We start from the raw sequence: 27,331 nt of genomic DNA, 5'->3' as shown, positions 1-27,331 counted from the left end.
TATATGCTGCTAAAAATCATTTAATGGATGAACAACCCTGAAAAAAAGAACTCTCACCACCCACACACATCGTGATAAAATAGGGCAGCGTTTTGCACTTGCTTCAACAGCATCGCCTGAGAAAAAAATTTCTGGTTCCCATCTTTCCCCTCTCTTACTTAGAATTTCAACTTCATCACAGTCAGCTGCCGAATCGTTCAACAGAATGCCACACTGCCTTTGTATTTCCAAAACTATACGTCTCTATTGCGGACGGCACATCTTTATGGCAGCCACATGCTTGAAAAAGAATTAAATTCAGAATATTCATTTGGCCTCTTATTAGTTCCATAATACCATTAAAAAAGAAAGAAAGAAAGAAAGAAACTTCCTCGCCCTTGTTCTGCTACGCTGTTCCCATCGTAAGATGCTCCGTGGAAGGGAGCCGAGCGGTGGGCAGAGGCTGAGTCCCCGATAACGAGCGCCTCACATTTCCGTGGCATTCCCATTTGCTAGTGCGCTGCTGCGGCCGCACGCCTGATTGATATATGACTGCAATGGCACTTTTCCATTTGACATTCTCTCTCTCTCTCTCCCTCTCTCTCTCTCCCTCTCTCTCTCTCCCTCTCTCTCTCCCTGTGTCGCTTAAACAACAGTCCTAACTTTTGTGTGTTGCAAATATAAAAGGCAAGCCATGTGACAGAGGGACAGAAGAACAAAAGCATTTGGAAGTAACAGGACCTCTTTCTAGCTCTCAGAAAAGTCTGAGAAGAAAGGAGCCCTGCGTTCCCCTAAGGTAAGCAGGAAAACAAGCGCTGCCGGCTTGCCTAGGAAATCGCTTCTTTCCAAACCGAGCATTTCATCCTCCTCTCAGACAAAGAGACAACCTTTAAATACCACTTAAATTTGCATTACTTTAATTTGCATTAATCTGTAGCATGCTAGCATTGTGTTTCTTAAATGAACGGGTCTTTGAAGTCTGTGACAGAGCAGGGAGCCTCCTAGAAAAGCTTGAAAATATCTTTTGGTTTGACTTAAAGAGATTTTTCTTTTCAAACTCTCTGCGTAGTTAGATGTAACTTTGTGATGGTTCTTATAGTTGACCCCGTGAAAGGGGGCTGCGAAGCAGCAACTCGCCAACATGGATTCATGGAGCCCAGTATCTTCCCCAGCACCCTCATCCCACTTACAATGGGGGCACTATTAACGCAGGCAAGACTGCGAGTTTAAAAGCGCACTGTTTACTTTTATTACTACTTATGTATGCTGCTGATCTCCTGCCAGGGCTCTGCCGGAGTGCTCAGAATGACTTCAAACAATAGGCAACATTTATTTCTAGCTTTCTGTGTCACGCTTTGCAGGAATCCTGCTCCCTTGCACTCTTCTTTCAGCGTGCAGGTCTTCGCTTCCATAGATGCATTGGGGAGCACCGGCAGGAGATGAGGATGGATTTACTGTATGATTTTGATTGGGCAAAAAGTCCGAGGAAATGCATGCTGTTTGCCTTGGACTTATTGCAGGGGGTTATTTTTAGTCATCAGCTCGTCCCTGCAGCATGATGTTCAAGGAGTGACCGGGAAAGGATGCTCCCACCAGCACAGAGACCAGGACCTGTAGGAATGACTCCTACCTGCGGGATATTCCGAGGTTTCTTTCAAACTTTGGAATACAAGTTCTCTCTTTCAATGAACAATTGAGCTGTAGGAGGCCTGGGCATAACTCTTTCTTGGGGGACGGGAAGTTTGATTGTGTACAGAATGTTAATGACTCAGAACGCCCAGTAACTGAGGCTCATTGTAATAGACAAACCCAGATAAGCCTCCATGAGAGGCAGACTCCCATCTTTACTGAGATTCAGGTGCGGGAAAGGAAGCTATTTGGCAAGATGGGAGTCCCTTGTACAGTTCTTTGTAACTCATTAATAACAGATATGGCTGCTGTGAAACATGTCTCTTTTCATTTCAAATATTAGTGTATTTTAATTACAAGGAGCTGGCATTGGCAAATTACCCCAACACATAAGATTAAATACCAGGTGCATTTGAAAACAGAGAGATGACTGAAATGCGGGGTTGCTGTGGGTGTCAACCAAATACAGCGGGGACTGCACAATGCTTCTCAACTGAGCGTTTAAACCAGATGCAAATATCTGCTCATTTTCTTCTCATCAGTCTTACTAATTCAAGGAAACTTTATGGTCCTGTTTGCCAGTTTTCATTGCAAATTGGTACACAGTTTATGCAAAACTTTTCTGATTTTCTCTGATAACCAGCCTAATAAGCATCGCTGAATGAAAATCTGATATTTGAATAGGTTATTTTACAACTTTGGGGTATTCATTATTCAAGAAAGCCATAAAAGACACTATGGATTCCATTGCTGTAAAATTTTATTGTAATTTTTTTTTAAAAAAAACTGCGGTTAGCAAAGCATTTAGCTGAATCAAAACAATTTTCTTAAACTATTATTCAGATCATTACATGAGAGTATTTGAACACAAAATGCAATGTTTTGCATCATTTATTTTAAAATACATTTGGTTCAGGTAACGGGAGAACTGGCTGAGGCCTTCTTACGACTGTGTACCAAGCAGCTGACACCCACAGATGGAAATGTGCCTGTGGAGTTTTCAATCTTAATTCGAGTTCCAATGACACTGTCAAGGGAAAAATAAATCATTTTTCAATACATTTAACAATTTCCAACTCATTTATTTTCCTGGGCCCTTGAAAAATGTGGTGAGTTTCTTGGAATTATAGCCACCAATGGTGGCCAGCAATCTTTATTTTAAGAACTCACAATTCAAGTACTATTATTCGCTGGTTAATTATTTATTTCATCAATTTTTAAATAAATATTTCTTAAGCATTTTCTAGATGCCCAGTGCTATGCTAGTCCCGATGGATGCAAAGGTGAATGAGACATTGTCCCATACTCTAATTCTCAGTCCATATGCCATCTCTAGTTAGATTTTGGAACTGAAGTGGGCATTGCCAATGGGTAAAGTGGGCAATAACTTTCCTGTTATAAAGAATTATTTAAAACAGCTACTGGTTTCTAGATTTACTTGAAATGATTCTCACTCATCAGTGGGTTTTCTTTCCATTTATGATTAAGGGATTGCCCTTTGGCCTTTTTCACCAGATCGTTTGTACACGTCATTTGCACAGCTAACACGGCTAGATCTTTCCAGCCTGGGTAGAAGAACCCCGGAAAAAGACAGTAGTTTATCCTTTCTCTGCTCTCCTGAGCACCCTGTGGAAAGGACCATATGCTGTCTCTATTGGGGATGGGTGTGAGTCGCCTACTCAGTAGCTAACATCAGGGCCACTTGATGAATCATCGAATTAGAAACATGCATATGGAGGAAGATGCAGTCACTATCCCTCACCACTTACTTGTCCCACCCCCAGTATCAAAACCAATGACCTCTGGGCCTGGCCTAAATTCAAGAGGCCCCTGGGAAGAAGCTGTTGGAAACTGTTCCCCAAACCCAGGTCTCCATCATAGCCACACAGTGTTGCTTTCAAATAACCCAGTATGGTGTTTTATCACGTGTTTAGGTTACTGGGGGAAAAAAAAAAAAAACCCTGAAAACAGCATCACCAGGGTCCTTGACTTGGTCCTTATCAGCAGATAATCCCCCGTGGTTGGATTAAAATGCCTCTGACTCCCTGGGGTGCCTGACTCACCCTAGCCAGCCCTCAGCTTCTTGGCCAGCGGCCTTCGAGCCCATCCTCACCTCTTCCCATGACGGCCAGTGACTGCTTCTTTGCCCAGGCCCTCTGCACTAGGCCAGCGGCCAGTGGGAGCAGAGGGGATGGGAAGGCAGGTGGACAGACTGTGAAGTGCTAAGGCAGAGCGGGGAAGCAGGGCTGTGAGAGAGGGTGGGTGAGCTCCAGGGCCTGGGTTGCTGTGGCCTGCCCTGGCTGTGATCAGCTGTCATTTCCTCTTCGTGTATGACACTGTGGAACATATTAAAATTTCTCTGGGATGGTATGTTTGGAATTCCTCTGATGCCCCACCTCACCAACTTACCCGGACAATAAAAGCAAGGTTGTAAGCCTTTGAACAGCTGGCTGGCTATATATTTCCCTTCTTTCTTTCGCATAATCTAATTCAGAAAAGAATCCAGCTAGACTGGCAGTGCCATGTCTGGGTACTTGTTTCCTGCAAGTCCTTCCTCCTCCACCTCCTCCCGCCAGTCCTGGAATCTTCCTGGGTGGCATGTGGCTTTTCTTTTCTTTTGCTCACCACTGCTCCCAGCCCGCCCCCTTTTCCCTTCGCCTGAGCTCCTTCCATTGTCAGCTGGCTCTTTGCTCTGCCTGTTTTCCAGACAGCTTGGGTCCTGTTCCATCCGGGGAGAACAGCCCATGGGATCTCCCCATCTCCATAGTATTCCCAGGATGTCATTCTTGGCACCAGCTCTGCCGGGCTGATAGGATTGGGGGGCTTTTTGTAGTCCCGAGCCTGAATCCACTCACAGAGAGGAGCAGCCACATGGCTTAGCTGCCCTTTGGGCTGCCGAGAGCGGGGCTGGAGTGACCGGGTTGGCAGGAACGAGCATACCATCACAGTGACCAGAACATCTCCGGCAAAGGCCTTGGGGTGGGAGCGCTATGGGAATGCCCGGATGCACTTCGGCCTACATTAAGAGAAATGTGGTTATTCTCTGTTTCAGGGGAGAGACAAGCGGCTTGAAACAAAGCCCTCTGGATCCTTGGCCCCTGCCCTGCCCCCTTTCCCGGTCTGTCCTTCCCACATCCCTCCCTCCCCAAACAGAAAGAAAGAGAGACAGGACTTCTAATTTGGCCAGCACAGACCCGAATGTCTTTATGAAACCCATTTAGTGAAAGAAAGAGGGGAGAAATATATTCTGGGTTGATCCGAACTAAAAAATGCATGGGGCTTTGGAGATGGGGCGGGATTTTTTCTTTCTTTCTTTCTGTCTCTTAAGAGCAGAACAACAGTTTCGTTGATGAGTTGCAAATGGAAGGAAGTGGACCTCTCAATTAGAGATTCCCATTTAAGAGCCTCAATGTAAACCTCCCTGTGACATCCTTAAAAGATGCTGCTAATGTCCCTGGGACCAAAAGGTATTAAAGAGCAAGCTACCAGGCGGCTTCCTATTCCTTTTCTTTTTCTGGGGGCTTTGGTCGTCTTTTTCAAATTAGCTAAAATTCATTAAAGGACCCAAAAGGAAAAACTTAAAGCAGCTGAATTAAAATGAGTCTTTCCCTGTTAGCCTGACAAGAAGAAAAAAAGAAAGGAAGAAAGAAAGGGAAAGAAAGAGAAGAAAGAACCAGTTCCCCTCCACTACCACTTCTTGGGTTTTAATATGAATTATTCCATACAAGTCCCTAGGCTAGAGGATCTATTTAAAGACGCCTGGCAGCATGAAGGGAGAGGGTAAAAATACAACCACTCTTTTGTCCATCAAAGGTTTTCTTTGGGAGGACATTAAGAGCATTCCTGTTTTCTTGTCTGCCCCTGCCAGTGGCAATGTTCCAGCTGGTAGTATCCACTCCTCGCCCATCAGGTCAGCAATCATGAACTTCTGTGTTTAATTTCAGGAGAAAACAAAGGGTGGGAAATCCTTCCGAAACCCCTATGTGTGTGCAGCAGGGCAGGGGAGGCTGGAACTGGAATCAGTACTTTCTTGGCTGTGCAGGTTGCATGCTGCAAATTCACACACCCACACAGTTGAGTTGTTGAGGAAGATTGTGCCGATGGCATTATTTCTGATGCCAGCTTCCCTTGCATCTGCAAAGCTTTTTTCTTGTGTCTCCGGCAGTCATTTGCTTGTCACCATTCATGTGCACTGTCCCCTTCATCAGAGGTTCTCAGAGCCTGATGGTCAAGGATATGTCACTAGAGTCATACCCCCAGACCCATTTTCAACAGTAAGAACGTGAAACCCTGGATGGGGTTTGCAATCTGAAACAACTACTTTCTTGTTAGGAAGAGTGCTGACTCAGAAAATTCAAAGAATGGGTAACTTCAGTTGGCGACATATCCCCAGTGCTCATAATCAGGAATTCATCCAGTTGGGGTCCATTTCACCCTCATGGCAAAATCTGGACATAAACATTGACTAGTAGCTTTAAACTGGGTATAAGATTTGCAACAGATAACATTTTTGTCTTTTCTTTTTTCTTTTTTTTTTCCACAAAAGCTAAGAATTTTTCAGACAATTTGCTCTCTTCCAAGGCCTGGCTCAATCCCAACTTTTTCTTTTAAGCCATGATCCAACCAATTGCAGTATCCTTTAAAAATGAAAGGGCAACAGGTTAAGACATTCAAGAACGTTGATAAGCTGTCAGAAAATGCTCAAGGGTGGCCTTTCTACAGTGCCACAAACCAACAACAGCCCTAAAAGTGGAGTCCTCTTCCATCCTTTCATCAGTAGGGAATAAAAATAGGGAGAGAGCAGGTCAGGGGAGAAGTAACAAAAGAGAAGTAAGAAGGATTATTTTTGATGTTCAAAATCTGCTGTTGCCCTTTCAATATTTTCAAATATCACAATTTCAGAAAGGGAAGGATCCCTTTATTTCACCCACTCTCCCTCCCAGGAAGGTGTTTGAAGTTGCTGTCTTTACCTGAAAAGGAGGTCAACTCCTCAAGTGAAAAAACATCCCCTATTTTCAACTCAAAGTAAAATGGAGGTACACACATTTGTACCTAATTATGTGGGTACAAATATAATTTGTATCCACAAACTATAATGGATGTAAAGAATCAAAGAAATCCAATCCTTAATCAAAGTCCAATTTTTCTTTAAAACTTGAGAGGATATTTTAGGGCTCATTACATTGCTGTGATTTCACTGCCCCCCACCAAATTATGAAAAATTACTCCTTTTCAGAATTTAAATTTTTCTTTTGAGATGTGGAATCCAAAGGCAGCAGAATAGTATTGTTACAGGGAAGCTGGCAGTCAAAAGACATAGACATAGCTGCAGCATGCATGGTTTAAGCAAATCAAGACAAGCAGAAAACCACCACCCCAACAAGTTCAGGGTTATCAGCAATATAGGGACACGCATTTTTATGTGATTTTTATGAGAACCTTGCCCCTTTGACATATGTCTGAGTCTAGGAGCATTCCGGATTGCAACGGGATTGAATTCAGCATTCAAATCCCACCATTGGGCAGAAAAGGCAAATTGAATGGGGAATGGAAAGACTGAGTTGCTCCTATTGTTTATGCCCCATTCCTAACTAAGGGCTCTACAGCTGTTAGGTGAGATCACTACCCACCATTCCAAAGTGTTGTTGCGGGTGAGGAGGTTCAAACGCAGCTTTGGAAACACTTTGCTGCACTCTTTGAAGAAAGGCCAACATGCTCATTTGGCTCTAGGGTAAAAGGGAGCCTGTACCCTGAGCTAACATTGGTCACTTCTCCTCCTGAGGCCATACCACAGCCAGCAGTACAGCAGCAGAACAAGTGTTTAGTTGTTTCAGCACAAGTGTCCCCAGAACACCTGGCACCTTTTCTTTTCCACAGGGAGAATGTACATTCATGCATTTTGGCAAGACTGAGTCCTCTGAGTTGGGTGTCTCGGAACTCTCCTATTTTCCTTCTAAAGGGTCTTATGTAAGGTGAGCAGTAGAGTGTGTCTCATTCCTCATACAAAATCTCCTTCCTGGGAGGGAGTGGGTGAAATGAAGGGATCCTTCCCTGACTGAAATTGTGCTATTTGAAAAAATTGAAAGGGCAGTGGCAGATTTTGAACTTCAAAATGAATCCTTCCTCCTCCTCCTCCTCTTTTGTTACTTCTCCCATGACCTGCTCTCTCCCTACTTTAATTCCCCATTGAAGAAAGGACAGAAGAGGACTCTGTGTTTAGGGCTACTGTTGATTTGTGGCACTATAGAAAGGCCACCCCTAAGCATTTTCTGACAGCTCATCCCCATCTCAGCCACAGCTTTTATTTGGGTAGCTGGATTTACAGAAATAATCAAATCCCTAGAGGAAAAGACTTCAACAGAAAAGTACCTCCTGACACTTGGGTAACCTGACCTGGTCGTTTCCGATTTATGCAAGGTTTGTATTCTAAAAGTCAATTAGTTATGTCAACTGTTAAAAACTCAGAATGAGTCTTTCCATTCTTCAGAATGACTCTTTTCTGATTATCTGTGGGCCATAGAAGCCCACAGATACTCAGCACAGGATCCAAGTGCCATACCCAGTGGTCAACTCTTTTAGACGTAAGTCCCAGCCCAGGGCTTCTGGAATGTACCTCCCCTAGCAGAGAGGCTCTGTAGTAGATACTCTACCAAGCACAGGGCCTCACTCTTGACCCCAAGACTACTGATTCTACTTGCAGAGAAGACAACTTTTCTAATCAATCTTTCTCTTCTATCCTGAACCAGAGTATCAGAGATTGTCCCATTAGGGCACGAGGATCTGTGGCTCAAACTCAGTTAAGAAATAAGGGTCTTTCAAAAGAAAGGTGCAAGAGGGTGGAACTCAGCCTATATTGTCATTATCAAACGCAAGAAGTCTAATCCTAGCATGATTTATTAATATTAGCCTTTCTTCTCTCCCCGTTTATGCTTTGGTGGGTACTGGACAGAAACCCCACAAATTTAAAGACAGTTTTAAGAGAAATAGTAACTGGTTAAATATCCTCACTACTTCATATTATTATTATTATTATTATTGATATTACTGTTAACTTTTGTTTTTTTGAGACAGGGTCTCACTCTGATGCCCAGGCTGGAGTGCAGTGATGCGATCACAGCCCACTGTAGGCTCAACCACCCATGCTCAGGTGATCCTCCCACCTCAACCTCCCAAGTAGCTGGGATGACAAGCGTGTACCACCATGCCTGGCTAGTATTTTTTTATTATTTTTGTAGAGATGAAGTCTCCCTGTGTTACCCAGGATGATCTTGAACTCCTGGGCTTAAGTGATCCTCCCAACACTGCCTTCTAAAGTGCTGGGTTTACAGGCATGAGCCGCTGCACTCGGCCCACTTCCTATGATTAACAGGATATTATTAATTTAGAAACTATTTAGTACATGGCAAGCACTCAGTCAAATGGTTATTAATGGCTGTTTTTATTTCAGGCCACCAATATAGCTTCATCAAGGGGCAAATACTTATAGCTTGGGCTTCAGTGTTGGATCAGACACCACCTTAGAAGTTTTTTGCGATCATTAACTCCTTAAGTAAGAAGGGAACTCTTTTTGTAGGATTGCTTTGGGGAATATGTAGCCCCAAGGCAGGGGCTGTACTCTGAGAAGCTTGGGTAGAGTTGGAGACTGTTAGAAATGGATAGACACATAAAAGCATTTAGACCAATCTGTTCATTTTGCAGATGAGGAAATTGAGTCCTAGAAAAGGCAAGTGACTTGTTCAAGATCACACAGCCAATGATGGGAGGGTAGGACTCAGGGCTTGAGGATCAGTTTCAGAATGCAGTGAAATTGTTATCCCATATTTCTTTCAAATCAGTATAGGGACACGGAACACTAACAACATAGGCGACCAATGGGTCTAGGGAGGAAAAGATGAAAGCTGTAGGTAAGTGGGAGTTTGGATAACAATGAGATGTTTTTCTGGAGTTCCTGACAATGCCTGAAAAAAAAAGTCAGGATTTTAAGCTTCAGTCAGGCTCAAGGTCGAGTCCTCCCACTCCAGTCCCTCCTCAGACAGTAAAACTATTCAAGCCAAGGACATACATATAGGTGGGGGCATTTGACAGTTGGCTCATCTCCCCACCCTCCAAATTATTTATATTTCTAGTCCTTCAGTTTAGCACTCCTATTTACCCCAGGATTGTAATTCATTGCCTCTTTCCCTGGCCATATTCCTCCATCCTTTTTGTTTCTCCCATCTCTTTTCTTCCTCCATCACCCCCACTGCTGAGCTTGGCTACACTTGGCTAGTAGTGCAGGTTGGGAGAACACAGAGTCCTATCACAGACTGGAGGACTATTATTTAATCACAAGAATGTTGTCTTTTTTCTCCTAAGGTAGCACTCTGGGGACAGTCATTGCTGTCTTTATTCCCTCACCCCCCCACCACCCCTGCACTGGATTAGACACATGAAATGTGCCTATCTCTGAGATGAAAGGAGCAAGAACTGCTTCCTCCCCACTGACCTTTTGCCTGCCCATCCTTGGAGATACCTGGAGTTGGCAGGCTGGAGGCCTAGCAGCATTTGCAGTCAGTGCCGCTGCCTCTGGGTCAGCCCAGGCTTGGCTCCTTGGCTGCTACTGATGTGCTGCCAGCTAGGAATATTAAAAACCATTCATTGAACGCACAGGATGCTTTATAAAATCCAACATGCTGTTTACAGTTTATAAATTAACTGCCTTGGGAAGAGGCATTTGACTTATTCTCCAAGGCATCTAGTTGACTAGATCCAATTGGAATCCTTTGAGTTCCTGGGAAGGGGCTACTTAACACTTCACACTTTCTGAATTAGACCTAGAGTTTCTTGCTTTTCTGATCCTAGTACTGTATGAAGTTTTATCTAGGGTTATCTAGCAAGCTTTCTTCCACTTATAAATCTTTGATGTTTTTGCAATTTCTTTGATAGAGGCTTTATGTTCTACCATCTTCACTTTATTTATGCTTCATACCATAATTTTTTTAAAAATTACAACAAATATCAAGTAATTCTGGCTGATATACTGACTCCATTCCAAGGTCATTATATTTTATTTGCTTAACTTGGTCTTCTTAGAAATGATGCAATGAATATTGGATACAAATTAGATGTTCAGAGAGTTTATCAATGTGTCTAAAAAACCATCCAGGAAAACAACAGGCCAAGACTCTGCCTGCAGAGTCAGTGAGCTAGAAGAGGGATCGAGGACAGGAACTATATTTTTCCCCTGACCCTATCTCTTATCTGCTAGAGCAAAAGGAGACACACAGTAGGTGCTCAATAAATACATGTTAAAAAATTTTTGTTGAAAGAAGCCACAGAAGGGAATATCAGTATACATTAGTATTGAAAACAGCCTAGGGGGAAATATGGATACTGATGCACCACCCTCCTGTGCCTGGCAAGCAAGGCAAGAATAAGGCCATTCTTGGCACATGCCACTTGTCTTAGCCTGTTGCTGAGATAACTTGCGTGAAACCAGCACTTTACCCTCTGCCAGCCAGAAGGTCAGCCCAAGAGTGAGCTGATCTGTGGGCACAACACCATCTCTCACCCAGGAGGCTGGGCCCACTGTAAGCTCTGCTATATTATTTCGCTGAGGATGACAGGTGGGGAAATCTGGGCACCAGTTGTTCTTTTCCACTGGTATCATTTGGAAGGTAGCTCCAAAGTCGGGCACGCCAGCCTACGTGCCTCTCCTGCCGGCAGAGGCTCCACATTGGAGCTATTAGAATGTGGGCTCTGTACGTCGGCCAAGTCCATGTCTCAGAGACTGTATCCAGAGCATAGCATGGCCACAGGGCTACTGAGTTCAGCAAGAGAGTCATTCTCTTGTTCAATCCATTATTGCCTGGGCCAAGGTTCTAAGTCTTCGTAGGCAGCATTTGATTTTATGACACATGTCTTAAAAAATTAAGGCAAACTGGAATTAATTTAGTTTTGAGAAAACAACAGAAGCTGCTACAAGGCAGAGATAATTCTAGGCTGCCAGAAAGTGGTGATCTCAGTGGTGTACATTTTCTTAATTCCTGATTTTCCTCTTTGTGAGGTCTTCCTCCCACTCCCATACTTTGCACATTCTCACCTATGCACACCCTGAGCAACACAATGTTGACAACTTGACTTAGCATTGCTCTTTTCTTGAGCTTTGTTTTCATTTCTTCTTCAATACAACAGTGTTGGTTCATTCAATTTGAACACTCAAGGCAAAAGAAAAAAAAAATCCCAGGTTATGTTTTCAGAATCTTACCTTTTTGTTTTGGTTTTGAGGGTTCTGTGAGTTTTGTGGCATATTTACATTGTTGCTTACATTCTTATTTCAGAATTTAAGATAAAAACTGGGCAACAACTATCACGTTTTCTGAGTGTGTTGAAATGAAAAATCTGTGTCTCAGAATTAATGGTAAAGCAACATTTCCTGTCAATCTTTCATTCTTTAATATTACTTCTGGGTTCAGCTCACCATCTCTAAAGAGAAAGCCAGATGATCAAGTTACATTGTATGTGACATTAACTATCTCTTTATCTGTGTAAATGTCATAATATCTGCTTGCAAAGTGTTTTATTCATTTTTAGGAAAAAATTTTAAACTGTGCTTGCAATTCAGGATGGTGCTACTAGGTGGCAGTAATGTACAAGAACTATGTGGTCGCCCTGGAAGAGTATTTGACTAAGAGACTAGCATGCCTTCCCGTAATTATAAGAAATAAAAATATAATATTTTTAAAATACTCAAACTGGCACAAACAGTAAACATCCATTAACTTAGTTACCATATTTAAGCTGAGCTTTTAAAAGAGAAAGCCTTATTTTTTAATGAAATTTTAAATAAAGTATACATTCACAAGCTCAAAAATCTAAAAATACGAAAAGATATATAGTGAAAAGTCTTTCTCTCATGCCTGTCCCTCAACTACCACATGTAACTAATTTTGTTAGTTTCTTGGGTATCCTTTCAGAGCTTTGCTATACAAACGTGTGTTTTTATCTCTCTCCATTTTAACTCAAATCAATACATAGAGTTTCTGCATCCTTCCATATATAGTTGGTTAGTATATTGTTGTGTGAACATTTTAGAATATAATTAACCAGTCCCCTATTAATGGATATTTCATGCTGTTTCCAATTTTATGCTATTTCAGCCATGTGCTCATGTGATTTCACATGTAGGATAATTCACAGAAGTGGAATTGCTGGTTCTAAATTATATACATTTGCATTTTTAAAAGGTATTGCCAAATTGGCCTCTACAGAGTTTGGACCAATTTATACTGAACTTTCTCCAAAATGGGCTTGTTTTCCCACAGCCTTGCCAATAGGGTGCATGATCAGACTTCGGAATCTTTGTAAATCTGATTGGTTGAACAATGTATTTCAAAGTACTTTAATTTTCATTCTCTTAAATGAGACTTTTATTCTCTTAAATTCTCTTCTATCTTTAAGGGCCCTTTATATTTCCTTTTTCTGTGGAGAAAGTGGAAATGCCAATAAATACAACGATGCATACACATGTATAGGGTTTTGTAATTGATGTAGCTTGTTTTTGCCATCATGCTGTACATGATGTTCTTTAATTTGCTTTGCTCATTTAACCATACCTCCTGGCCATGGCTCTGAAGAGAAGTTGCTGGCAGTGCAGAAGGAGGGCCAGGACTGGAATGTCTGCTTCTCTCTTCATCCTTTTGCCATTGACTCCTGGGGGAAATATCTGTAGACCGAAGCAGTGAAATCTAATCAATTCTCTTTCTGACACTAATTAAGGCTTCAAAGAGACAGATAACCACTTGGGATAATTTAGTCACAGTGAAACTTGGGAAATGGTCAGTAATATTTCATCCTCTGAACGTGGACCCCAAGAAAGTTCTGGCTCTTTGAGTTGTTGTCTTGGTAATTTTCAGGGTAACGTGTATAGGAAAACCTAGATTATGCAGATGAAAAGAAAACAAACATGCTCTTCTGCATCCTTTGCAGATTTGAAACTTTGGGCACGGGTTTGATTTATTTCAATGAGATGTTGCTATTAGCATGAACATAAAGTGGTGCAAAGTTGTGCTGGAATATGGTCTCGTCAACTTTGGGCTCACTGTCTGCATATGGAGATGATAGTAACTGAATCCATAGTTATCAAGTGGTGGCATTTTAGAACACAAAGGGACAGCAGATGCCATCTCTGTCAACTCCTTCCCTCTACAGATGAGGAAACTTGGGCTAGAGGAGGTTGAATGACTTGTGTAAGGCTTCCCCAGCTAATTAATGGCAGTGCCAGGACTCAAGTCCAGGTGGGTCCCCTCATTACTGGTCCTTGCCCTTCCTGCAATTTATAGGACTTCCCTGAGGCACATGTGCTGAGGCTTTGCTATTGCCAGGGATTCTGTGCTCTGAAACAGCCCTATCTCACACACCCCTTTCCACTTAGGATCCCCTACCTCACACTTCCAAGACAGCTAATTGAGGCTAAATGGGTCTGACGCCATTCTATTAGTGCAAAATAAATTGGCTTATGCCAACTTGAACTCCTAATCTTGATTTTATCAACACTTTGCCCTGTTTATTCAGACTGTTCATGAGTAGGAAGTTAAGGAAAATGTTGCCTATGAACAAAATGATCAAACTTTTATCTGAAATACCTTTGAAAGTTTTCCCGAAGCTTTAATTATCATGTTCCTTTTGTTTTGGATGTAATAGCAGGCCCTCCCAATTTTCCTAAATGTTTGAAAATATTTTTGATACTTTCTGTCTTCTGTTGTGGTTAAAAAAACAGAAAGCACCAGTGTTGGCTATGCCTGGGGAGTTAGTGAGGTAATCTGGAGAGATCTCTGGACCCCAGTCCTTTGTCCAAGAGGTATGGTCCAAAGAACAAAGCAAATTTCAGAAAAACCGGTATAATATGATCCTATTTTAATGGTAAGTCTGTTCCAACAACTGCTTTCTTTTTCGAATTACACCATGTGCCCAGGCTACAAAGGCTCTGCAGAAATGTGACTCTGTTGGCAAATACACGTGTGATACCTTAACCATGCTGGAGGCCAGTTAGCATAATGTGTATTTCAGATGCAGTTTGTCATCAGTGCTGGGTGCTATGGGGCTTAAAACAAAAACAGGATGAGCCTAGAGCACAGAAGTGGAAAATTAGGTGGGTGGGTGAGTATGGACTTGGAAATGGAAAATGTGCTTCCCTGTGGGACATGGCTTGTGTTCATTAGTGCTGACCTGCCTCCTCTCTAGCCCTGTAAGCTGACGCTGACACCAAAGCTTGCTGAGAAACTGAATAGACCCTCCCGCCCCCACCAACCAAGGACAAAGATGAGACCACCCAATTCGGTTACGTTGTTGCCAGAACAACATGTTTAATCCTTAACATGGGTTCAAACTATTCTTGGCCCTACGAACATGGACTTCAGCAATTAAAGTCAACATGTGCTTCCATTAAACCATTGTGTCCACCTCCAAATGGTTATAAATATGTAGCATAAACTATGGGAGTTGGGGTGGAATGGATGACAGCCTCTGCTAATGACGCTCTAGAAACCAATATTCTCCTCTCAAAATAACATGGAAAAATTCTACTTAATACCTCCTGGGTTCCATTAGTGGTTCTGGGTAAATAATTCTGGGGAAAATAATTTCTGTTTTCATTCCAGCTGTGCAGCAGATACTGTGATGATGGATTGCAAGTGCAAAGAGTAAGACAAAACTCCAGCACATAAAGGACAATGACAACCAGAAAGCTTCAGCCCGATCCTGCCCTTTCCTTGAACGGGACTGGATCCTAGGAGGTGAAGCCATTTCCAATTTTTTGTCCTCTGCCTCCCTCTGCTGTTCTTCTAGAGAAGTTTTTCCTTACAACAATGAGAAAACATGTACTAGCTGCATCCTTTTCTATGCTCTCCCTGCTGGTGATAATGGGAGATACAGACAGTAAAACGGACAGCTCGTTCGTAATGGACTCGGACCCTCGACGCTGCATGAGGCACCACTATGTGGATTCTATCAGTCACCCATTGTACAAGTGTAGCTCAAAGGTAAGACCAAGGTCTCTGTGAGGAGAGCATTTCCCTCAGAAACAGGCGAGAAGCCATATTTCTTTGTCAGGGGATGGAGAACTAAGATCATAGCCCAAAATTAAGTGATGTGGCTGGCCCACAGGGCTTGTGGGAGAATGAGGCTTTTAGAATTTCCCCCCGTGCTTTGCACTGTTATCAGTAAAAGTGCCTAATCAATCATGTGCACACCCATCCAGTGGGACAGGTGTCCTTTGCCCCTGGCTGTGATGTTTATGAGTGGCAGTGTGCTTTTCCAAAAAAGAAAAATGGAGTTTACAAGTTATCATAACTCTCTAGCTCCATCATCAATAAAGAGGAAGAGAATGCAAAGAATGCGATTGAGCAGTGGAACATACTTCTTGGAGGGCTCTTTAAAGAGATTCTTGGTGAAATAACTGGCTTTGTGGTCTGAGCCTTTCTTCAGGTGCTACATTTCTGTTCAAATGATTTCAAAAGATAAGATGGCAATATGATCATTTAACATTTTTACATTGCTTATCCAAATTGTTCTCATTTGGAAAAGGATGCATGTTTCTTGCAGAGGCAATCCGTGCCTCAGTGGTGTGCAAAGGAATATCATGCTTAAAAGGCCACCAAGAGTGGCCAGCTACATGGACCACCCAGAAGGGAGGCACATTGTAGGGTGGAACATACGAGATCTCACGACTGTCACTGCCCCTAAACAGGCACAATGAATGAAATTCGTCCACACTTGGTAAATAATAATTTGTTTAGCCCAACCTCAGAGATTTTTACATTTAGTTTTGAGATGAAAATCACTTAAACATTCTCGTATGGCAAGTAATTTTTGAAATTACCAGTATAATTAAGAATTTTTTATGGTATCAATCATTAGAATTAAGACCATATAAGCCAATCCCTCCACTCTCCATTCAAAAACATTATGACTTTTGTATGCCTTGAAAATTTCCATTAATTTCTCGGATTATAGCTCAGTGATGATGATTCATTTTAGTTTAGGAGGATCAGAATTCGAGTTAAATCATTTTAACCATTATATTAATAAGATCTATGACTGTGGGAAAAAATAGACATTTTCCACTTAATAAAAACTTTCTGGCTCTTATTTGTGCTTGTAGAACCAAAAAAAAATGGAGTAAATAGATGAACATAAATTTTTGCAGGGCCACAATTCCTTCTTAGGGAAAGAAAACTAAAACAAATTGAGAAAAAACATGAGAAGTGCTTTTACAAGTGTGATTGCTCAGAAATTGTGGGCCCACGTAAGGTTGACTGCAGCAATTATTAGTTTCTCCTTCCCTCCCCCTTCAGAAACAGACAGCATGAATATTTAGTGATTTTATTCCATGGATAATTTCTTTCCGTATTGACTTGTCCTCCATAATCGTGATTCTTTTTTTAAAAAAGGAATTAAAATTATTTCAAAGAAAGTGTCACTATGATGATAGAAAGGAACAAAGAAATAGGAGCATCTATAAAAACTAGAAAACAATCTGGAAAGACTGGACGAAATGATGGAGGAGTACTTTGGCAACAATCACATTAATCTAGCGAAGGTCAAAGAAGAGACATCATGAACTCAAACCGAAGAAATTCACATGTGAATTCTGAGCATGAGTCTTAGAAACAGACTTTAGTGTACTGTTATGCACCTTTGTTTCTTCCAGAATGCCATGGCAAATAACAGCGCAAAATTGTGATAGCAGGAGAAATGTTTGTAATTTCATGGGAACAATCTGTTTTCAAACATCCCAAACTATCCCAAATATAGCAATAGTTTTATGTAAATGGTGCTTGCAATTATAAACCTTTCTTCCCTGGCCATAAAATATGCCTGGCAAAATCTCAACTACCCAGACCTTTTCTAGGTTAGATTTTTCTCTATGTATCCAGGAGCAAAACTGTTTTCATTTGGAAATGTTCTATAATTCTTAACTCTTACATTCTCGGGCTGATCTTTTCTCTAATGGGTCTCACTTAATGAAATTGTTTGCCTTTAGAGACTTGGATAAAACATTTAGCCTATGTCTAGAAAAGAGGCAACAACAATCTACCCTAGCTTCTTTTTACAAAGAAAAGACTGGGATAGATTATTTTTTTGTCTCCATAAAAATTATCCCTTGACATCATGTTCAAGGGTCATTATTTATTAAACATGTGCCTACTGTTTGCCTGCCAATTGTTAATGCTTTCTGACTCACATTTATCCATTATCTGGCCTTGTAAAGGCAAGAAAGGGAGAATGTGACCCAGGCTCAGGGAAGGGAGTGTACCTGCTTGAACACCTAATATATGTGTCAGGCACCTCATACTGTATATTCTAATCATTGCCAAGAAACCTGTGATGGCAGGCATTATTATTCCCATTATCCTGGTAAGGAAAACTGAAGCCCAAAATAATTAGATTGCTTGATATCATATAGCCAGGGAGTGGCAATGTCTGCCTTACAGCATTCATCTTCCCACTACTTGGATCTTCATATTGGAGGAACACAAGTAGAATGTAGGAGCCATCACATAGAAGTTCAGGCTCTGCTTCTGATCTGCTGGCAGTAATAATTTATACTCAGCAATGTTTCTAGAAAAAATAAATAATAGTGAAAGCCTTTCTGGGAGCTTTCAATGAGACTGTTCATCCCAGCCCTGAACTTGCAGCTGGCCAGTCCTAGGTCCCTGCTGCCCATCTCCTAGCAATTCCGGAAAGGACTGAGAGGGAGTCAGGCAGAAAAGACTGGCCACAGTGGCCCACCAAAGAGGACAGTGTGGCCACAGATTAGGATGTGCCTGATAGTTTTAAGTGGTGGCACCTCCTGGGTTTGGGTACAAAAGATCCTGGGAGTAGCAGGTTCATTTATAATCTTCATGGAAGACTAAGTTTCTCTAAAATTTGGAGTAAAGGCTGTAGAGCAAACAGGCAAAAGACCAGTTGATAGTGGAAACAGACTGCCTGGTGGAATCTCTATGAGAACTGAGGCATGCCAGGCTTTGAAGTGAGAGAGACCTGGTTTCCAATTCCAGCTCCATGGCTTGCCGAATGAGTGACTTTGAGGAAGTTCAGTAACTTCCTTCTTCGTGCCTCAGTTTCTTCCCATGCAAAATAGAGCTGTCTACCTGAGGGTATGGGTATGGGTGTTGGTGATTTGTAAAGCATCCAGCGGTGTCCAGCACATAATAGCCATTTAATAGAAGATATTATGATCTTGATGATAAAGTTATAAACTAAGCAGGTGTTTAAACTCAATTTTCTATTTCAGTCACAACTGAGATCTCAATAACTGCTGGGATCTCCTATAGCCTTAAAAGATTAGGAAAATGAACCTTATTGTAGTTCTTGTTAAGCACAGGGTGGGGCAGAAGAGCAAAGTAAATGTAAGCCACTGTGCTGGGTGCTAACAGGGAGGATAAAAGTGAAAGAGAAACAGCCCCGATATCTGTCTAACCTTCCTTCCCAGATGAGTGGAGGAAGGAGGGGCTGGAGGGGGATGAGTTTTGGACTTGGGCCAGGGAGGGGATTTCAGGAATGGAGGGTGGGAAAGCAAACTGGCAGGGGAGACCCGGAAAGTCTCAGTTGGGTGAGGAGTGGGGGATGCTGGCCCCAGGCCAGGGCATGGAACCAGGGCATGACTGTCTGAACCGGTAAGGGCCACAGGAGCAGGTGGGGAACTGGAAGAGCAACAACAAAGGATAAGGAGGAAGAGGTTTGGGAGACAAAACCTAGGAAAAGAGGACCTGGTATGCTAAGGGCTGAGTCCCAACAGCTTCCTAACAGGACCCCGAAGCCATCTTCTACTGCTACCCACCAAGCTCATGGTGTGATAGGAGAAATGGAGGGAGTCAGGAAAATTGTGTTTATAATACAATAGACTTCTTGAGAGATATAATTTGATTTTTTTAAAAGGAACAAATTTATACTGAGTGCCTACCATGTCCAGGTGCTGTGGAAGGTGCTGGAGACTCTAACGTGGAAAGAAAGAAAAAAGAGACAATTTTTTTGCCTTCATGATGCTTACAAGAAAATGGGGAGAGAGGGAGGAGGGGTGTTCTGTGCACAAAGATCAGTTTGTATCCGTTTGATTCACGACCGGAGTGAAGGGACCAGTTTCTAGTTGGAGTGAGCTGAGTTCCCATCCACCCTTTCAAAGCCCCCACCATCTCTCTGCTGCTTTGTTCCCTGGTTGCAATTTTCTTGGTGCCCTCAGCCTAGCACAGATCTTTTGGAGGTTGACCTGGGTCCCTGAAGATGAGCGGAGTTATGAGGCTGCCCGTGGGGAAAGAATGGGAGAAGAAGCATGGGTGAATCTTGTTCCTGAGGATATAGGGGGTGTTTCAAGAGGTGCCATGGAAATAAGGGTGCATAGTGTTCACTGCTGCGAAAAAGGCAAAATACTTTTCCACTCTGTCGGAGTAAAATCGCAAAAATGCTCTTCTAGGGTGGGACAGGTGGGTCTTTATTCTGATGCTAATGGTGACATCTGGTCAGTCAAGGCTCTTGGAAGATTCAGCTCTGCATAAGCTTGGGGATGGTGAAGCTAATGTCCCAAGAAGCCCACAAGAAAAAGTTAGACTTGTATGTCTATGGATATGGTCAGGGGTTTCTGAGGCAAATCAATGTAGATAAGGAAGTCTGTGAGTTGGCATATGCTTGAGGAAAACATGGTATCAGGAGGCAGGTATTATACTGGTTTAGGTCAGGGCTTTGGTTTCAGATAGACCTTGGTTTGATTCCAGCTCTGCATTTTACCACCTATGTGAGTTTGGGCAAGTTACTGGAACTCTCTAAAGCGTGAGTTTCCTTATCTGTCTTAATAGTATAGATCATAACAGTACTTTCTTGTAGGGTTGTTGTAAGGATGAAATAACTCACATTGCAAGTGCTCAATAAATGTTCTTATTAGCGAAATGATGGTTATCTAGTGATTCATCTAGAGCACAGCCCTCAAACTTGAATGGGTCCAGAGACCTGCTACTCAAAGTGTGGGCACCAGCCCAGTAGGACTGACATCAACTGGAATCTGATGGGAAATGCAGAATCTCAGGCTCTAGGCCAGAACTACTCAATCAGAACTTGCCTTTTAACAAGATCCTAGATGATTCACACGCACATTCCAGTCTGAGAAGCTCTGATCCGGAAGAGATCAGGAGATGTTCAAGTGCTGAAACACAAGTAAGGCATGGCAGAAGCTAAAATGTGAAGTATTGAGAGTAAACCAGGAGAGCAGATGGTTATTCCTTCCATCCCTTAAGGATCTTATCTTTCAAACTTCTGCTTTACCACTTCAACACACAAAACAGAGATAGATTTCCTTCTAGGAGTGTGTGTGTGTGTGTGTGTGTGTGTGTGTGTGTGTGTGTGTGTGTGTGTGTGTGTTGAGAACATCAATGGTTCAATAATTGCTTCATAGTCTTTTCTTCCAGGAAAGAGCATTTGAATTTGGCTACAGAGAATAGATAGGTGGGATTTTATTAGGCAGAGCAAGGTGGAAAGGACATATTTGGGAGACAGAAGACATAAGCAAAGGCAAGAGGCAGGAGAATTCAGGGCACTTTCTTGGACTCCTAAGTAGTTAAGTTTGACTGGAGTAGGGAGTGGGTAGTAGAGTGATGAGAATAGTTGTAAGTAAGACTGGAAATACATGTGAAACCTGGGTCATGAAGGGCCTTGACTCCTCTTCAAGATTTTGGATTTTATTCTGAACTACTGAAGGCATTTATTGTACATGTCTGTGTATTCTTCTTGCACAAACAGTCCAGCTCCCAAGGAAGAGGGGCCCAGCCCATTGGAGGTGGCCCCACGTCCTTCAGTGCCTGGAGTTCTTGTCCTTCAGAGTGGGCTGGGGGTGGAGCTGGACATCCTGAAAACTTTTAGTGAGATTGCAATCAGATGAGCTCATTTACAAATGGCCCTACGCTGTTGACTTGGTCATTTTATGGACAGTTGTAATGGCCCAGTCAGTTAGGCCTACGTTTGGTTCACCTGTGTATACATCACTTGGGTATTATGTCCCATATCATTGTTGGCCCTTCTGAGTTAAGTTCGTTGGCACAGATTTACTTTGTCCACCCAGACTGAAACTGCACCTCTGAAGACTCCATCACGGAAGGTGACTCTGTGAATAACTGCTTAGTCAACCTAATAGATGATCTAGATGAGAGATTAGCAAATTTAACACTACTCCAAGGTGAGGTATCAAGCAGCTCTTCCCACATACAGGGAGATGGGGGGAGAACAGACTAAGGAAGATCTTGCACTCTCTCTCTCATTAGAGAAATGGGGGTGGGAATTAGGGACTAGCCTGTGTACTACTGACCTATGGCATAGTCTCTCAAAACCCATTTCAGAGCCAGGCACAGTGGTACATGCCTGTAGTCCCGGCTACACAGGAGGCTGAGGCAGGAGGATCCCTTGAGCTCAGGTGTTTAAGGCTGTAGTGTGCTATGATCATGCCTGTGAATAACCACTGCACTGCAGCCTGGACAACATAGCAAGACTCTGTCTCTAAAAACAAAACAAAACAAACAAACAAACAATCATTTCTGATAGTTTACTTTGCCTGTCAAAATGAAGAGCAGGTAGGATAGAATCAAAAGCTTTAAAAAAATCGAAAGAGCTTACAGCTGCTATTTTCTCTCTGCCTCTGTGATCATTCAGAGAAAATAAATTCACTGGTCTAGTCCAACTTATTCTTCCCTAAGCCCTGCTGTTTTTTTTTTCTAGTATTTCATATTGCCTTGGTGGTTGCTAAGTGATTGTTGGATTTAGCCCCAGCATATTCTCAGATAACTATGCCAATAATCTATAATTACCAGAATTCATCTTTTCTCCCTTTTGGAAAGATGGACTGGCTATTTTTTTCTTGTAAACCTTGGGTGTTTAATTCTGCCCTACAGGATGATGTCAGAGATAATAGCTGGTGAGTCTTTAATAATAACTGTGAATTCCTACAATATTGTAAGGTAAACGTCAAAAGGTTTCATGCATATATATGTATCTTTTAATCTTTCATTTGAACAGTTTCACTTTTTATGATCTTGCTGTTGGTTCTGGAATTATAGGACAAATTTTTCTTTTCTTTTCTTTTCTTTTTGAGACAGGGCCTTGCTCTGTCACTCACGCTGGAGTACAGTGGCTTGATCATAGCTTCCTGCAGCCTCTAATTCCCGGGTTCAAGTGATCCTCCTGCCTCAGCTGCCAAAGTAGCTGGGACTACAGGTGCACATCACCACGCCTGGTTAACTTTTTATTTTTTTTTGTAGAGACACGGTCATGCTATGTTGCCCAGGCTGGTCTCAAACTCCGGGGTCAAGTGATCCTCCTGCCTCAGACTCCAAAATGTTGGGATTATAGGCATGAGACAATACACCTGGCCCAGGGGATTTTTTTCTCCATCACTTAACATGAAATTCACCAAGCAAAACCTCTTACATAACCATGGACCAATAATCTCAGATTCTCCATTCCCCTCCCCACCTTGATATTAGGATTATGCAGCTTAATGAGTCAAGCTGCCCCACCCTACCCACCTATTACTCCCACTCCCAGGATACCAGGAGTTTTGTATGGGATACATAAATGATCCTTTTTTCCATTCCGTTAAGCTGTATGCAAATTGTGTGTGTGCTTATGTACATTTTTCTGGGGATAACTTTGGTAGTTTTCATCAGATTCTTAAAGGTGTCTGTTTGCTAAAGCCAGATTAAGAGCTACTATAAAGAACACATAGCCTCCGTTATTCCAGATTATCAGAATGGGTACATCCTAGTATTTGCCCCAAATGACTCTGAAGATGCGGATGCAATTACATAAACCCCAGGCTCCTTCAACATATAAACCCAGAAGTGTGATTTCAGGGCCCCAGACATGCCCTGTCTCTACTTCATTCTCTTGTCCCAAATTGCAGCACCCAGAATATTTCTTCCTAAGCATTACTCAGGCTATCCTATTTTCTTCTTCAGAAACTATATTCCTGTTCTTTAGCTATTTCCTGCACAAATCAATTTCTTTTTTTTTTTTTTGGTAGTCATTTTAATTTACTTCTTGGTTTCAATTTGGATTGACTTTCTGCATTTTGCTACTGGTAGAATTGCAATGCATTGGGCCAGTGGTAGACCACTACCTGTCAGGAGAAATTTCTTTTGTTCTTTGGTTTTTACTCGCACATCACAGTGATGGGCTTCATTCAGTGGTTCTAAACCCTCAGTACACTTAGAAATCACCTAAGAAGCTTTGAAAACCATGAAAGCCTGGTCCCTATCCCCAAGGATTTTAATTCAATCGATCTGAATGAGGCCTGGGTGTTGACTTAAAAAAAAATGCAACATGCATTGAGCCACTGGTCTAATCTAGCAGGAATTGGCAACGAGTGTGAGGGTCTTTCAAAAGATGCTGTTTTACCTGGCTAAGGTTGTGGCATGCCCACAGAGTAACCACCTCCTCTTCTTTCCCCAGATGGTGCTCCTGGCCAGGTGCGAGGGGCACTGCAGCCAGGCGTCACGCTCCGAGCCTTTGGTGTCGTTCAGCACTGTCCTCAAGCAACCCTTCCGTTCCTCCTGTCACTGCTGCCGGCCCCAGACTTCCAAGCTGAAGGCGCTGCGGCTGCGATGCTCAGGGGGCATGCGACTCACTGCCACCTACCGGTACATCCTCTCCTGTCATTGCGAGGAATGCAATTCCTGAGGCCCGCTGCTGTGTGTGGCTTCTGGATGGGACAACTGTAGAGGCAGTTCGACCAGCCAGGGAAAGACTGGCAAGAAAAGAGTTAAGGCAAAAAAGGATGCAACAATTCTCCCGGGACTCTGCATATTCTAGTAATAAAGACTCTACATGCTTGTTGACAGAGAGAGATACTCTGGGAACTTCTTTGCAGTTCCCATCTCCTTTCTCTGGTACAATTTCTTTTGGTTCATTTTCAGATTCAGGCATTTTCCCCCTTGGCTCTCAATGCTGTTTGGGTTTCCAACAATTCAGCATTAGTGGGAAAAAGTGGGCCCTCATACACAAGCGTGTCAGGCTGTCAGTGTTTGGTGCATGCTGGGGAAGAATTTACTTTGGAAAGTAGAAAAGCCCAGCTTTTCCTGGGACATCTTCTGTTATTGTTGATGTTTTTTTTTTACCTTGTCATTTTGGTCTAAGGTTGCCATTGCTGCTAAAGGTTACCGATTTCAAAGTCCAGATACCAAGCATGTGGATATGTTTAGCTACGTTTACTCACAGCCAGCGAACTGACATTAAAATAACTAACAAACAGATTCTTTTATGTGATGCTGGAACTCTTGACAGCTATAATTATTATTCAGAAATGACTTTTTGAAAGTAAAAGCAGCATAAAGAATTTGTCACAGGAAGGCTGTCTCAGATAAATTATGGTAAAATTTTGTAAGGGAGCAGACTTTTAAAGACTTGCACAAATACGGATCCTGCACTGACTCTGGAAAAGGCATATATGTACTAGTGGCATGGAGAATGCACCATACTCATGCATGCAAATTAGACAACCAAGTATGAATCTATTTGTGGGTGTGCTATAGCTTTAGCCGTGTCGCGGGCATCATTCTCTAATATCCACTTGTCCATGTGAAACATGTTGCCAAAATGGTGGCCTGGCTTGTCTTCTGAACGTTTGGTTCAAATGTGTTTTGGTCCTGGAGGCTCAAATTTTGAGTTATTCCCACGTTTTGAAATAAAAAGAGAGTATCTTCAAAATTTTGACTGTTTAAGTATTTTTTTCCTACTTGATATCCTACTATCATGTGGACTAGAACATACATGTAGCTAGTGCTGAGCATCTCCTATGATATAGTAAAAGAGTCAAAAAAAAAAAAAAAGGAGACAGTAATGGGGTTCCAGAATGCATGGTGGGAACATTTTTTTGAAATCAATGTAACAAGGTGTTGAGGGCTTATTAAATTTGACTCTGAGTTTTAGATTTTAGCCCATTGAGTAAACACAAAATCTAATGCATTTTGGCTTCCTTGGAAGCTATGGAATGAAACAGAGGAGTCCCCTCCTTTTTAATTTCTTCACTTTTCTCAGAAGAAAATAAATATCCATAAGTGAAGTTGGAAGAACCAGCAGAAGGACAAATAGTTAACAACATTTCTGTGCCATTGACTGTGCAGTGCTCAGGATCGAATGATATTACTGGGCATTACAAGAATACTCGTGATGTTAGCACAGTGCTATGTCCCTCTTAGGTATCTCAATACAAATCCAGACTTGGCAATTCAGTTTCCAGGGCAACCTTGTCCTGGTTAACTAGAGATGATATTAACTCCCCCACTGTTAGTACAGCCAACCTGTGAATTACTTTTCCAGTAGAGATAATGGTTTTGAACACTCTTTGGCACAGCTTTCTCACATTCTTAAGAAAGCCAGCAGGGTTATACTTGTATTCATGGCTTTGAAACAGAATGAAACTAATGCTATTAAATCTTGACCTTGATCTTAATCTCTGTGGTGACACAGCCAGCCAGTCTCCTAAATTGGAGGTTCTCCTCATTCTGAAGGCAAATGTGAAATGGCAGTTTGGACCATTACATGAAGAATTTTGTCATAAATGGAATTAAATTTAATACTGAAAGTCAAATGGTTATAATTTTTAACTGATAATGAAAGTATTAACTGTTGGTCACATTTATGACTGTTCTTTCATGTTGCTAATCAAAAAGTGAAAAATAATACTTCCAGCCTTAAAAAGTATTTTCTGGGCCTTAAAAACTCAATTTTCTTTGAGAATCTATAATCTATACCCTAAACTCTAGTCTTTATTTCCTTCTACCAATTTGGGACTACAGGGGGCAGTTATATGACTCATATCTTCCAAATTCTCTGGAAGCCATAGAAAATAGTCCCTTCAAATCCCATTACATGGTCTATTGTCAAAGTTTCCCCCATGGAAATGAGCAGAATATACTTGGAGCATTAAAGAATCACAGGACAGTGGCCTTGGAAGAACTATTAGAAAGCATACATCCTCTTCTCTCCTTAAATACATGAGCAAATGGAGGCCTGTAGAAATCCAGGAACTGGCTGAAAGTCACAAACACTCTTGGATTTGGAACTCGAACCCACGCTTCCTGCTCCTCACAACCCTGACTGCTTTAATTTCCTTCCTGCCACCAGTGAAAGGAGCCTGGCTCCTCTCAGGATCTTAGGGTGTGGCGAGACAGGGTAAAGTTTAATTGGGGAACAGCAAGGCTGAGAAAGGGGAAAAATAGTTATATTTTCCCTAAAGACCTAAAAATAGCCTTGGGAACTGAGAGATTTCAGACATTACTGGATATTAAGTTACTATGGAATTTGTTTTCTATCTTTTAAAAATTAAACATATTTAGCCTTATTTTGGTGTCTACCCCTAAGGATTGAGAGACAACCAAATGAAAACATTGATCAGTTAAAAACATTACTCCTGGAATGTCTAAGAAGTGTTCATTTGCTTCCCCATTTACTATGCATGAGAAAATTAAAGTATGTTATAATTTTAGTAGCTTACCTCTTAGAAATCTGTCTGATAATCTATAATGGTGGAGGGCAAGCCTCCTGTAAACTGATCTTGCCCTCATCATTTTTAAGCATTTAATAATAATGAGTTAGTACTGCAGTGGAAGATAGGTTTATGAACTTAATTGATTTTCTTGACATCCCAGTTTTACAGACCAATACCTTAAATCTTAATACACATAAGCTCCTGAACTATCCCCAGAAG

At 42.0% G+C, this 27,331-nt stretch overlaps 1 protein-coding gene across 1 annotated transcript; it reads left to right on the top strand.

Annotated features, from left to right (window-relative positions):
- Positions 1-211: 211 nt before the first annotated feature.
- On the top strand, positions 212-25,329 carry NDP (norrin cystine knot growth factor NDP). Its single transcript, XM_003808372.4, has 3 exons — positions 212-775; positions 15,246-15,626; positions 24,076-25,329. Exons 2-3 carry the CDS (start codon positions 15,453-15,455, stop codon positions 24,301-24,303), a joined length of 402 nt encoding a protein of 133 aa, XP_003808420.1. The 5' UTR covers positions 212-775; positions 15,246-15,452; the 3' UTR covers positions 24,304-25,329.
- Positions 25,330-27,331: the final 2,002 nt, after the last annotated feature.

Source organism: Pan paniscus, chromosome X (assembly GCF_029289425.2).
Source record: "Pan paniscus chromosome X, NHGRI_mPanPan1-v2.0_pri, whole genome shotgun sequence".
Classification (NCBI taxonomy): domain Eukaryota; kingdom Metazoa; phylum Chordata; class Mammalia; order Primates; family Hominidae; genus Pan; species Pan paniscus.
This window is presented reverse-complemented; position numbering and strand designations above follow the sequence as displayed.

What these genes read in the sequence shown, in the direction of transcription:
- NDP (XM_003808372.4), top strand. Translation starts at nt 15,453, where the DNA reads ATGAGAAAACATGTACTAGCTGCATCCTTTTCTATGCTCTCCCTGCTG. An exon ending in TGTACAAGTGTAGCTCAAAG is followed by an intron (nt 15,627 to 24,075) that starts GTAAGACCAAGG and finishes TTCTTTCCCCAG; the next exon opens with ATGGTGCTCCTGGCCAGGTG.